General features: G+C 39.2%; 1 protein-coding gene across 1 annotated transcript; it reads right to left on the bottom strand.

The window, feature by feature from the left end:
• Positions 1 to 62: 62 nt before the first annotated feature.
• Positions 63 to 14,263, bottom strand: Atp5pb (ATP synthase peripheral stalk-membrane subunit b). The gene is made up of 7 exons (XM_048442321.3): positions 14,108 to 14,263; positions 13,839 to 13,875; positions 8,612 to 8,757; positions 6,186 to 6,349; positions 3,614 to 3,739; positions 1,526 to 1,705; positions 63 to 453 (listed from the first exon to the last, which is right to left on the bottom strand). The coding sequence occupies exons 1-7, from the start codon at positions 14,145 to 14,147 to the stop codon at positions 376 to 378; spliced, it is 771 nt and encodes a 256-aa protein (XP_048298278.1). The 5' UTR covers positions 14,148 to 14,263; the 3' UTR covers positions 63 to 375.
• Positions 14,264 to 14,333: the final 70 nt, after the last annotated feature.

The raw sequence follows: 14,333 nt of genomic DNA, 5'->3' as shown, positions 1-14,333 counted from the left end.
TTTATCATATAATTCTTACTCAGAATAACTGAAGTGCTACTTCAGAGTATGAAACTTACAAATTCTGTTTCAAATGTCATTTTTATTGCAAGATGGTATAACTAATTACAAGTTTAAACTATAACTTGGTAATTTTAGTTGGGCAGCAAGTTACTGCAAGTTACTTATTCAAAAGTGATCTTCAGTCAACTCCAGATATACAATAAGGATCAGAAATACCTAACTGGCCAATAGGGTTAAGTCACTAAATAAATGAATCTCGATCATTTCTCAGAAAAGGTACACTGTGATTTCAATAGACAGCAAAACAGGAAGAGTTCTTCACACAGACTACTTCCCATTTCTCTCTGGCCATCTCAACTGAGACAGCTACATTCACATAACTGGCTGAGCTTGAGCCTTCTTAGCAAGCAGCTTTAGATCCGAAATACACTTGGCAATGGTCTCCTTTTCCTGTGACAAAGAAAAAGAAATGTAGTTAAATCTCTCAAAAACATATAAAGGTGACATAATCCCTACTAGAATAGAACCTCAAGATTACTGCTTAATGTTGAAAGCTTACTAAAAAAGGTTATAAGAGGAAATAATTATATAACATAGGGAAGATGTGATTTATTTTAGAAGCAAATCCTGGGAGCTAAACTTCCCTGGTCCACAGCTTTTAAGAGTAAAATCTACAGAGAACTTAAGGTCAGATATACTTATAATATCTTTACCTGATGCTAGTTTGGTTAATCACAGCACACCGAAAAAGACCAACCAACAAATACTATTAATAATGAAAATAATTGGGGCTGGAGAGATGGCTCAGCAGTCAAGTACACTTCCTATTCTTCCAAAGGACCTGAGTTCGGTTTTCAGCACCCACATCAGGTGGCTCACTGCCATCTGTAATTCCAGCTCCAGAGAATTTTAGGTACAGAGATACCTACATTCATTCGTATGCACATATATATACCCCTAATAAAAACACCTAAAAAAAGAAAATAATTATAGGTCTTTTTCCAATATATTTTTTGGGGTATTTTCTAAGCATTTAAAATAAGGTACATGTTACAATCCATCAAATTCTGACAGACCTTGCTTTTCTTTTTCATCAACTTTTAAAAAAAAGATTTATTTTATTTTATGTATATGAGTGTTTTGCCACTGGGGTAGGCTTTGAAGTTTCAAAATTTCACGCCAGGCTCAGCCCTTTTCTGTTTTCTGTTGTGGCTCAGATGTAAGTTCTCAGCTACTGTCATGCCTGCTGCCCACCATGATGCCATGGACTCTACCACCCTCTGGAACCATGAGCCCCATACTAAACCTTTCTTTTATAAGTTGGCTTGGTCATGGTGCTTTGTCAAAGAAGAAGGAAAGTAACTAAGACAGCAGGCAAAGACACTTGCCACCAAACTGCACAGTAGAGGGAAGGAACTGCCTCCCCTCCACCCCCGCAACTACACACACACACACACACACTAAACAGCATATTATTGCCAGAATACCAGTCCAACCACAGAAGCTACAAAAGGTCATGTACCTGCTGTGCAGAAATGCTCTGTACCACATGCTTTTCCACCCAGTCTATCATGTGCTCTTGCTCCTTGCGACGCATCATGTTCTGTACAGAAATATGGTAGTCCAGGCGATTCTTCACCTCCTTATATGCTCTATGGAGCCGTTCCCGGTAGGTGACTTCCAAGGCCAAGGCAATATTATTCTGAGGGGAAGAATTAAATGGTTTGCATTTAATTAAGAAATGTTTTTGCATACATGAAGGAATACTTCTGGGAGATTTTCCAGGTAGCATACTACATTTCTCATGTTTATGTAAAATTCTTTTAATATGCAGGTAGTAAAACAGCACGTGACACAGGCTATCATCTTCCTGCATTCCTTACATTCTTCCCCAGAAATATTTAATAAACCCAACAGAGAGATACATGCATACACATATCACTTTCCTTACGATATACCACCCTCCTCAATTTTAAAGTACACTGGAGTCTACTATACTTGTGTTCCTGGATTCATTTACCCAAAATCTACTAATAGGTTAGGCTATTTCCAACGTCTTCTACCACAAATAGTGCGGTCTCTCGCTCTCTTGTGCGCTCTCTCTCTGTATATATGTTTGAATAGTAGCTCATATTTACCGAGTAACTACTATGTTCTAAACATTCTTGTGTTTGTGTCAATTTAGTTCAGTTTTATAAATACATCATGGGATATCAGTGTATCTATTTTACAGAGAGAAACTGAAGCAAAAAGTTGAACTTGTCCAAGATTACAGAGCCAATAAATTATGAAGCTAAGATCTGAACACATGCAATCAGGCTACAAAGGCCCATACTCTTAAGGATTTGTTGCTTTTGTTTATGTTGCATTTATTTAACTCTGTGAAGCTATGATTCTTTGCCTTTCTAAAACAGCTCATGGTCTAATAAAGAGCTAACCAGTCAATAGTGAGGCAGGAGTAAGAATAGGTGGGGCTGGCAGGCAGTGAGTATAAATAGGAGACATCTAGAAAGAGGAGGAGTAAGAAAACAAGAAGAGGAGGATGCCAGGGCAGAGTAAAAAGGAAAGAAAGATATACAGAAATAGAGAAAGGTAAAAGCCCAGAGGCAAAGGTAGATGGGATAATTTAAGTTAAGGAAAGTTGGCTAGAAACAAGTCAAGCTAAGACTGGGTATAAATAAGAAAAGAATAAGTCTTTCCATGTATAATTTATTTGGGAGCTTGGAGAAGGACCTCCCTTCCCAAAGCCAAAAGAGTAAAAAAAAAAACCCAACATTTTGGCATTCCAACGTGGGGCTAGGGCAAAAGAAAATCCAACAACACCCAAGTTAAGAGCATTGTTGCTCTCAACTGCAGAAGCATCTCTTTAGCCCCACGCTGTATACTTCTACAATGTAGAATTTCAATGAGACATCTTACCTTTAAATATTAGGCACAAAATACTGAGCTCAAAGAAAATAATGACAAACTATCTGACACATTTCTAATTTTAGAATCTAATTAAGCTCTCTGGGTACAATTAAAAGCTTTACTGCTTCCTAGATATGCTTTCTGAGTATATGTTAAGGATCAAATTATTTAATAACAAATGTTAAGATTTTCTTATTCAAGTATGTATGAAATACAAAGAATGTATTTCACCTTTGGCCTTTTTTACACAGTGTATGCCTTTTTAAAAATCAGTCCTAACTTTTTATTTTCCTTTTGTATGAATTCAAAATATATTATTTTATACCTTATACTGCTTCTAATTTTAGAACAATCCTATGTAGTTTTTTCATTTAGCAGTTCTTAAATATCTACATAATTATGACTGCTAACTTCTAGTCAAATCTTTGTTTTCACATAAAATAAAACTCATCTCAAAAATTTAATCATTCCTCAAAATATTCTGAATTTCTGATAGTGTTAAGGCTTTCTTGCCCATGGAAGGGAAGTGATCTACTGTTGAGCTTCATTCTTTCCTCAGACAGAAGTTCTCTCTCTCTCTCTCTCTCTCTCTCTCTCTCTCTCTCTCTCACACACACACACACACACACACACACACACACACACACACACACACACACAGAGGAATAATGTCACTGTCCTTAGAAGTTACTGAACCCACCCTCTGAACATCGAAGAGGTAGTGGCGCTTCTGAGCCAGTGCCTGCTGTGCCTTCTCCATGTCAATCGCATCCTGGATTTGTTTGATGGTCGCTTGCTTTACTTCTTCTAGTTGAGCAATTTTTTGCTGTAATTTTGATAGTACAATATCAGTGGAAGCACAAATGGTACCAAAAAGATTTATTTTATACTCTGTTTTAGCCTTCATTTATGAAAATGCCCATGAAGAAAGACACATACAGGGAAACACCCAAATCTTCAGAAGTACTGCTTATATGCAATATATAACATTGAATGAAAAAGACCAAGGTAGGAGGATGTAGGATTAATTCAAACTAAGGATATTGGAAAAGTCACACAAAAACTTACTATTCTGCAAGTTAATTAAAGTATTATAATAATAATGATAATAATAATAATGAAAGAGCTTAAACAGAGAGAGCCTGCATAGGTGGATCATATTGCTCCTAGAAGTCTTAGGCTATTAAACAAAAATCCAGTGCCAGGTATGAGACACAAAGTTGTTGGTCATGAAGGCTCCAGAACCCTAATACAGTCTATTTCCAATGCTCTTCACTGAGCACTAGAATGAAATGGTTAAAATGCTACTGCTGAAGACACTTTGGTTGCAGGACAGAGAAATCTAGCTTGAACTAAGAAGGAATTTTTCTCTGCTGGCTAGCTTTTACAATGCCTGAAAGTGCTAGGTAGACTGCTGAGGAAGAAAAGTCATCAGTGGTTTTTTCCTAGATCTGAATCCTTCAATCTGTAACACCAATCTGCCAAGGAAGCTATGTTCAATGTCACAATAGTGCTTGGACTATTATGGCAGTAATCAATCATTTTCTAATTGCATTTGCCATCTACTGCACAGGAAGGAATTTAAGCATGAGTCTGTAAATCTAGTCAATATTCCATGGCTGAGGAGGATATAACATATTCTTGTTTTTTTATTTTAAAATGAATATAGTTGGTGTAGGAGGTCCTTCTATATTTGTGTTGCTTTCATTGGTTGAATAAAGAAAACTGCCTTGGCCTTTTGATAGGTGGGGAGACAGAACAGAATGCTGGGAGAAAGAAGGCAGAGTCAGAGAGAGCCACCCACCATGAAGCTGCCAGGTCAAATATGCTGAATCTTTCCCGGTTAGTCATGAGTTTGTGGTGACATACAGATTAGAAATGGGTTGAATCAAGATGTGAGAATTAGCCAATAAGAGGCTAGAAATAATGGGCCAGCCAATGTTTAAATGAATACAATTTGTGTGTTGTTATTTCAAGGTATAAGCTAGCCAGGCGGCCGGGAGCAGGATGGCGGGAAGCGGGCCTCTGCTCCTCTTACAACAATAATATTCAACTGCTTTCTGCATATTTATGCTATACCCATAGATTAGTGCAGTTCTTAGCCTTGGTCAGAGAAGCTTGCTTTCAGTGGGTGGTAATTATGAGACTCATTATCCAGTCAAAGTGCCAAGACTACATGACTGTGGAGTGGTCAACCCTAAATGTGACATCTGTATCACTTTCACCAAGGCTCAGGGAACACCAAGGAAGAGGAAGTGGGAAATCTAATAGCTGGTAGATATGGAGGAATGCTGGGACATGACACCGTCATTGAACTAGTGAATTCATAGCAGCTGTGATTATTTTACCTGTGCAAGACTGAGCTGTCAACATTCAATCATGGATGGGGAGGGACTCATGAAGCCCCACACTTCACTAAGGCAGTTAATGGTTGTTGAGGGAAAGCCATTCTCTATTACCAGTATTCCTACCGGTAACTGCCCATGCTTCTATACACAAACCCCACCTATGTTCATGCAAGCAACACTAAACTACATGAGTCACAAAAACAAAAGCAGGAAAAGGACTTGTTGGGAATAAAGGTTCAGCAGAAATGGGAGGGATGGAAGCGGGTAATGAAGAATGAATCCAATCAAAGTACATAAAGGCAACTGTCAGAAGCAGAATGTCTCCATGTTCAAGATGAGCCTGGCCTATATAGTGATCACTAGGCTAGCAAGAGATACACAGAGACCTTGTTTTAAAAAATTAAAAGAAAATTCTGTCACTAGGGAGATTGGATGTTAAGGAATCCAGGAATTCAAGGTCAGCTTTGACTTTACAGAAAAGTTTAAGGTCAGTCTGTGCTACATGAGAGCCCTTACCAGGGTCCCAACACCACCAACCAACCAAACACAATTGGAAGCATAGTTTTTAAGTCTAAAGAAATAACTGTGTTCCAATTTATCCTAGTTGATTCACAATGTAGAGAATTAGGCATGCTTTTAAAATGTATTATTTGGCAATTTTATACAATTTTTTTTACTAAAAAGAGATGAAATAAAATATACTCTCATTTTTAGAAATGAGAAAAACATTAGTAAAATCTGAAGACTTCAGTAAATTTTAATTTTATATCAAAGCAGTAACTAACTGCAACATAACTGTAACCATGGTAACAATAGTTATTGATGTACTTTTTCCTCTAACATTCCTATAAATAATAATTATATTAGATAACTGGGATGTTTATGCTACAGTCAAGAGTGGGAAACAAAGTTGAACATTCTTACCTCATTAAGTTTATCAAGAAATTCTCCAATAGAAGCACCATATTTCTTAATCACATAGACAATCAACCCTACTACTGTTATGGTAGAGAAGGTCTCTGGGGTAATCACATATATTTCTTTGGACAGAAAATACAAGCTAAGCCCAGTTCCAAGCACGTAGGGTCCTAGAAGAACAAAGAATTACCTTATATGTTATGCCTACTGTGCATTTGGTTACTTCAAGGCAAAGTTAAAAGTGATAATCAGATTATACACATACAGTTTTAATAGTACCCAGAGCTGAAATAATAAAGATCTGAACTGAAGAAAATCTGTATCATGACTATACAACCTATCAGAAACAGATATCAAAATAAACTCTGAACTTTGTTTCCTCAAAGGGGAAAGAGTACCTTTTTCTCAGTGCTGATAAAATAGAAATAATATAAAGTACAGGAACCATAAGAGAAAAACCAATTATTATAAAATATATATAACAGGGCTGGAGAGATGGCTCAGTGGTTAAGAGCACTGGATGCTCTTCCAGAGGTCCTGAGTTCAATTCCCAGCAACCACATGGTGGCTCACAGCCATCTATAATGAGATCTGGTGCCCTCTTCTGGCCTGCAGGCACACATGGAAGGAATGTTGTATACATAATAAATAAATAAATCTTTAAAAAAATAAATATATATACATATACACATAAAAAAGAATTGTTTATTAAAATTCTCAACTTCTATAGGCAACTAATTATATAGTTACTTAAGAAAAAAAGACTGAGTTTAGAGAGAAGAGGATTTAGGACACACATAGCCACTCCCCACCCCCTTTCAAGACAAGGCTTTTCTGTGTAGCACTGGTTATCTTGGAGCTTGCCCTGTAGACCAGACTGTCCTTGAACTTAGAGATCTGTGTTCCTCTGCCACCCAAGTGCTGGGATTAAGGCATGCACCCCCTCTGCCAGGCTTCAGACTTCTTACTGATGTCTGACATTCTTTTTAGGTTTTTAAAAGTTGGAATTTATGGGATTGGAGAAATGGCTTAGTGGTTAAGAGCATATGCTGCTCTTGCAGAGAGCCCAGGCTTGAATTAACACCCACATGGCGGCTCACAATCTTTGGTAACTCCAGTTCCAACACACTCTCCTGGCCTCTAAGAACACTGCTTGCAGGTGGTACACAGATATACATGCAGGCAAAACACACACATAAAAATACAAATCTTAAAAAGTTGAAATTTATACTAGTGCATAGAGTGGATCTAGGCTTCTCAAAAGAGTGGAACTAAAGTGATCCTCCCCTCCCCCACACCTCTCAAGCAGTCTTGCTCTGTAACCCTGTTTGGCACTGAACTTCCTGTGGCAATCTTCTGGCTGGGATTACAGGGTGCCACCATGTACATGTAAGTGTCTACACTATAGGATTTTCAAACTATAGTGTTTAAAACACAAATATTTACATAACATTCCCTTGGTATCTTACCAGATGCTAGGATGGGACACAAGGCTTTGTAAGAGCAGCCCTGTAGTCTGAGTTGCAGTAGGGATAAATAATTTGACAATGTATCACAAGAGTGAGAGATATAGTCCCAACTATACTGAACCCAGATTTCTGAAAGTTTCAGGTTTCCTTCCCTCCATTGTCTTTAGTTTATGAATTTCAAATATGAGTTCATAAAAAAGGCCCACTATATTAACATTTTAATAATTTATGAAGATCTGAAGACACCCATTTTCTTCAGTGTCAGATAAGGAAGTGCTATTATTTTAGGCCAGTCTCGGCTAAAAACAAATTTTGGGTTTCCAGTTCCGTGAAAGAAAGGTAGCTCAGCCAAAAGACCTAAGTTGCAATTGAGTTCAGCCACAAGTGGGGAGATACCCTTGCAAATCACTTTTCTAGGTCTTCCAGACAATAAAAACGCTCTCACGGGAATGTTTAAGCATTAAATAACGAAAGTGAAATCAGCCATTATAAAAAGCATGATTCTAAAGTTTATGCCTTTTTATAAAAGCAACCAATGAGTGAAGATGTTTCTATTTGTTAAAACGTGCGCACACACCCCTCTTTCTAAGTCTCTACTGCCTTATTTTTAGTCATAGTCTCTTTTGTCATCTGACTGTATAACATACTGGCATTATCTTTAAAATAGTTATCCTATAATATATGTTGCACAATATCAGAAACTTAAACTTAGCTCATTATTGTATGGTTAGAAAAATGCCTGCAAGGAAATCAAAGAAATCAGCATGATTAGCATGTCAGAAAATGGAAACAAAGGTATAAAAGTAAATTAAAATCATGAAACAAAATTTCAAAGAGAAGTTAAAGGTTTTTGTTTTTTTTTAAAAAAATATATGGAAACACTACAATTTCTTCTGATAAAAGAACTGACTTGATTTTAACAGTAGTACTCAAATGTATTACTAAAGCCTGGACAATGCTCACCTGTTACGCCAGTTTTAGGGTAAAGAAACTGGAAAAATTCTTCAGGAATCAGCCCAAGACGTACTTTTCCTCCATATTCAGGAAGAGGTGGTACAGGGGCGAGACGTGGCTGTCCTGTGTGAAAGACCCTTGTTGCCTGTAATACCCTACAAGGAATCATTATACAATACCAATTTTTCAGAGAAAACACAATGTATGAACAATTAACAAAAATAACGAATGGGGATAAAGACTGAGGTGCTTCCTATTGTCACAACAGAAAGAGAACAGATAGAAATAGGAAAGTCCAGGGCAGTGACTTAAGGCACTTGAAACCTCCACTGAAATCTTTGCGTAAGACGTCGTATGTCAATCAGGAACAATGAAACACAACAGAAAGGACTACAGTCAAATGCCCTAAGTTAAAATCTTAGACCAACCACTCGGTTTTGAGCAAAGAATTTTAAGTTTTTAAAAATTTCTTTCTATCCTTCCTTTTTGTATTGTGTGTGTCTACACACACGCACACCACCACGAGGGGCAGAGGACAATGTGCAGGGGCTGTTTCTCTCCTTCCACCACGTGGGTCTGGGAAACAGGACTCAGGAATACCTGTCAGGTTTAGTGGCAGGTATCTTAAACCTGCTAAACCATCTTACCATACCCAGAACTTAAGTTTGTGTAATCTCAGATTTCTTTATGTAAGAAATAAAACATAACTTACAGGGCCACTCTGAATGTTATTCCCTTTGAGGGACTGCTCTGTGAAACAGTACTTTTCAGTTTGCCAAGGTTATCTCTTTCTTAAACTATTTTAACATCCCCAAACGAGATGGCCCTTCTTGCCAAATACTCCTTAAAGGTAGCTCCTTCTTCCATATTACCGCCCATGCTTCTAAAACATGAACCTGACAGCAGGCTGACCTTCAGTATGCTCTTTTCTATTTACAGGAAACAAACAATATAGCATAGCTGACCCAGTTCCTGCAAACTGGGCACCTTCACCTTTCTTTGGTGTCCTACCTTTACTCATACAAACTATTCACATCTCTCAAAAACAAGTACTTGCCTTATTTTGCTGCTTCTGCTTGGAATGCCTTTTATTTAATAACAGCCAAATCCAAATAGTCTGCCAGATACCTCAAAGCATATCCTCTACAAAGAAACACTTCAACAAATGATGCTGGGAAAATGGATATCCACATGCAGAGGAATGAAGCTAGATTGCTATTTCTCAGTCTGTACAAGATCCTATCTTAGGGGGCTAGAGAGATGGCTCAGCGGTTAAGAGCATTGCCTGCTCTTCCAAAGGTCCTGAGTTCAATTTCCAGCAACCACACGGTGGCTCACAACCATCTGTAATGAGGTCTGGAGTCCTCTTCTGGCCTTCAGGCATACACACAGACAGAATATTGTACACGTAATAAATAAATAAATATTTAAAAAAACAACAAGCAACAACAACAAAAAAAACCCTATCCTAAACTAACAAAAGCTTTCAAACACAGGCAAGTACTTTCTGCGGGTGTTAATTATTCAGGAAATAATGCCAAGAACTGACATGAAATTTTATAAAATTAAAAAGCTTCTTTACAGCAAAGGAAGAAACTGAATTAAGAGACAGTTACAGAATGAGAAAATCTCGGTAAGTACATCTAAACAGAATTAGTATCCTGTAAATAAAAAATAAAATGACAAAATCCCCCTGCAAATGACCCCCCTAAACAAAACCCCTAAATTATAAGAAATACACCTTAATCAATTAATGGGTCAACGAAACAGCCAAACTCAAAACGGTGAATAAACAAAGAAAAAAGCTGGGCCTAGGCCTTTAATCAAGGAAGGTCAATCTCCTTGAGAGCAGCGTGGTCTACTACATAACAATTTCCAGGCAAGCCAGGGCTACAGAGGAAAGCTCTGTCTCAAAGAAAAATGGTTCAATATCACCAGCCAACAGGAACATAAAAAGCACAATGAAGCTGGTGTGACATACGTCTTTAATCCCAGCACTCAGGAGGCAGAGGTACGCAAATCTCTGAGTTTGAGACAGGCCTGATCCAAAGTGAGCTCCACAACACTGCAAACAAAGGCTGCAATAGAAAAACCAAAGCCCCCCCCCAAAAAAAACCCAAACACCAAAAACAAACAAACAAAAAACTCTACCACATTGCCCCCCCATCAATGCCTGAGGCAGGTGGAAAAGCTGGTCCTGAGGTCATAGGAGAGGGGGGAGTTGTCCCTACTCCTCATCAGCTAGTGATATTCATTTATATTTTAATTTTAATAAAGCTTGCCTGAAGTTCAGAGAGTAAAACAGCCCCACTGGTCAGCCTTACAGTCCAGGCAATGGTGAAACACAACTTTAATCCCTGCACTAGAGTGGAATATAAAATGGGAGGAGACAGCTATCATACAGTTTCATTCTGAGATTCCTGGAGACAGGATCACCACTTCGGACTAAGGTAGAGACAAGAGATAAGAGCCAGTGGCTGGCTGTTCTGCTTTTTAGACCTTTAGATTGAACTCCAATATCGGTCTCTGTGTTTTTATTAATTGTGCTACAATCAGCTACAACACTTGGGAGAGAGGCCCCTAGGCAACACAGGAGAACTGACTTTGAAGGTGTGGGTGTGGGAGAATCAACCCTGAGGACGTGAAATCAGAACTAGCTAGGGCAATGCAGGACAGCCTGCATTGCCAACCTGCAACTAGCTAGGCCCAGAACCAGGGTTATGAACTGGTCCACCCCATCTATGATCTGCTGGAGCACATGAAAGGACCGGTCCTGCAGATCCAAAGCTGCAGGATCTCCACAACATAGGGCAACAGTGGGATAACCAAGATGAGGACCCAGCATTGATAGTGTAGTAGAAAGCAGAGGCCTTGAACCAGACCAATGACTCCTTATAAAGAACACTGGCAAGAAAGGATATATGAATATACATGAATATACACGAATAAAAGGGTTACTGCATGACTCACTGTGTCACACTACAGCTTCCATGATGAGATTGATTTTTCCTTCTCTGAAATTTTATTTTATTATATTGGGGGGGGGGAGGTTGCAAGGTCAGAAGTCAGATAGGAAGGGATGGGAAAATGAAGGCAATGGAGATGCATGTTATGAAAGACACAAAGAATAAATAAAAAGAAAGTTAGAAACGTTATGCACCGCTGGTGGGAATGTAAACAAGTCCAGCCAAAAAAAAAAAATCAATATGAAGGGCGCATAAAAAAACTAAAAATAGATCATATGACTCAGTTAGACCACTCCTATATATTTACGCCAAGGATTCCAAGTCAGCACACCACAGAAACAGGTACATCAGTGCTTAACGCAGCATTATTCACAACAGCTAAATTATGGAGGCAATCTAGGTGCCTACAACAGAGGAATGGATGGAGAAAATGTGCTATATGCACACTGAAATTTTATTCAACTATACAGGATGAGAAAACATATAACTGGAGATTATCATAAGTCAAATTCAGTCTCAGAAAAATAAAAATATGTTTTCTTTCATTTGTAGATATCAAATTTTACATAGATACGCACAGCATGTACATAACATGAAAGTGGAAGCCAAACTATACAGAAGAATGAAGACTAATGGGGGACGGAGAGGAGAGAAAAAAGATAGATGAGCAAAGAGGGGGGGCTCTGCTTGCTCAAGGTACATTATACACTTGTATAAAAATGTCCTTACAAAAGCTAGTATTTCATACAATGAACATATGACAACTAAAATAAGCTTAGGGCTGAAAAGATGGTCCAGCAGTCAAGAATGTTTGCTGTGCTTCCATAGAACCAGAGTTCAGTTCCCTGCACCTATGCTAGGTTGCTCACAACCACCCTTAAGTCCAGCTCCAGATCTAACAGCCTCTTAGCCTCTTGCCTTTGCAAGCATTTGTGTAGAAACACTTGCGTGCAAGCAAGCGCACACACATACATACATGCACACACATGCACACACACACACATACAGATAAATAAAAATATAATTCTCAAAGGAAAAAAAAGGAGCTTGGCATTTTCCCAGAGAAAAGCAAGGCTGGTACGACTAGAGCATAAAGCAAAACATGGAAGGCTGAGGAGAACCACGATATAAATGGGGTGGATTCCGGTTGAGTTTCTTGGTTTTGCCAAGTTTCGATTTTATTTCAAGAGGGATATGAACTCCGAAGGATTCAGGTGGGAGACTGTTATAATCTCTATTACATCGAGAACGGGCTGTACCAGGATAAAAACAGAAGACTAAAGGGTCCTTAACTGCTCCTGCCATAGTAATGGTATGGGCATAGTCAGAGTGAAAGCATCCGCTCAAGGACGAGCCTTGCCGATGTACCAGAGAATGCAGTGTGACAGAGGAGAAACGAAGGTGCTTCTTGTATCTTCTGCACGTAATTCACTTATCACTTGCGCCATAATTTATTTTTGGCAGTGCTAAGGACCACACAGCTATTTTTCAATGTTTGTATGGTGTGGCTTTTCTGTAAGTCAAAAGCAATCAATTACAGTCTCACTTTATTGCACACACAAGACAATCACACCTAAACGAGGCCAGCCTTTTCAAGCATTTTGCAGTTAGTAAACTTTGAAAGCTGTATGGTTAAGTTTGGGAGTTAAAACACTTCATACACACCCTGATATGTTTTAAGAAAAAAATTTTACCTGCAGCAGCGCCAACATTTCTAGCACACACAATGCACTAAGCACTGTTTTCTGAGTTTTACAAGAATTAATTCTCTTATATCTCATAAACCATTATATACGGCTCTAAGTGAGGTGTCACAGCTAAGAGGAGGAGCCAGGTCTACCCGGCTCTTCCTTTGGAGCCTGTAAACTGTTAGACGTAGCTGTGGTGTAAGTTATTCAGTCTCGCTCATTCTGTGATAGTCAAGACAAACATTACCAAATAACGCATGATTTCTGACTCCGGATATGGCAACAGAAGGCTGAAATCTGGGTGACACTCAAAACAACATTATTTGTTATATTTAACCAGATCTGTTCTTGAGTGTAATCTAGTGACTGATTCCGAGCTGGGTTGTCGCTGAAGGTCACAGTGAGGGGCGAGACTTACCGTCTTCGGGTTTCTGTCACAGGGGGGAGATGAAAACGTTCAAGGCAATTAGAAGAACAAGCGTCTGAATGAGGATTTAAGTTCGCCAAAAGGAAGGAAAACAGTAATTTCTGGCTTAAAGCTAAGAAAAATAAACTTGAGTAATAAGACGCTGTGATACTTACCCTGGTCCCAGGACAGCCGCGTTCTTCACACACGGGGCTGCAAACACACAAGGCGCAGGTTAGCAAAGTCAAGGTGAAATTCAGTTTCCACCTTCCTCGGTCCCATGCATCCCTCCTTGACGTCCCCCGAGATCCTACATGGTCCGGCAGCTCTGCTCAGGCCCAAACGTCGCTGTCCTTTCTTCACCCACTTTCCACCTCCCTGGGGCCCCAGGCCTAGCTTCTTCCCAGTCATCCTGACAGACCAGCCCGGGGTCTACATCTCTCACCCGCTGCGGCGGCGGCAGAAAGTACCACCCGGGACAGCATGGTCTGCAAAAGCCCAGGCAACGAACTTCACGTCCCTGTGACCCCGACCGGAGACTGTCAGGGGCAGGAGCAAGATGGCCACTCACAAATCTCGCGAGAAGAGAGCGGAGAGCTTTCTGTCCTGCTCTTTTTTTTTTCTTCCTCGCGAGAAGACGAAAAAAAAAAAATCCGAAATCCCGCTGCGGG

Source organism: Myodes glareolus, chromosome 17 (assembly GCF_982192425.1).
Source record: "Myodes glareolus chromosome 17, mMyoGla1.1, whole genome shotgun sequence".
In the NCBI taxonomy this organism is placed as follows: domain Eukaryota; kingdom Metazoa; phylum Chordata; class Mammalia; order Rodentia; family Cricetidae; genus Myodes; species Myodes glareolus.
The sequence above is the reverse complement of the archived record's forward strand: the minus strand, read 5'-3'. Positions and strand labels throughout refer to the sequence as shown.

Coding starts and splice junctions, on each gene's coding strand:
- Atp5pb (XM_048442321.3), bottom strand. CDS start 14,147: ATGCTGTCCCGGGTGGTACTTTCTGCCGCCGCCGCAGCGG. Junction 1,706..3,613: donor ACCTCTTCGATGTTCAGAGG/GTGGGTTCAGTA, acceptor TCTTCCCCTCAG/AATAATATTGCCTTGGCCTT. Junction 454..1,525: donor AGAGCATTTCTGCACAGCAG/GTACATGACCTT, acceptor TCTTTGTCACAG/GAAAAGGAGACCATTGCCAA.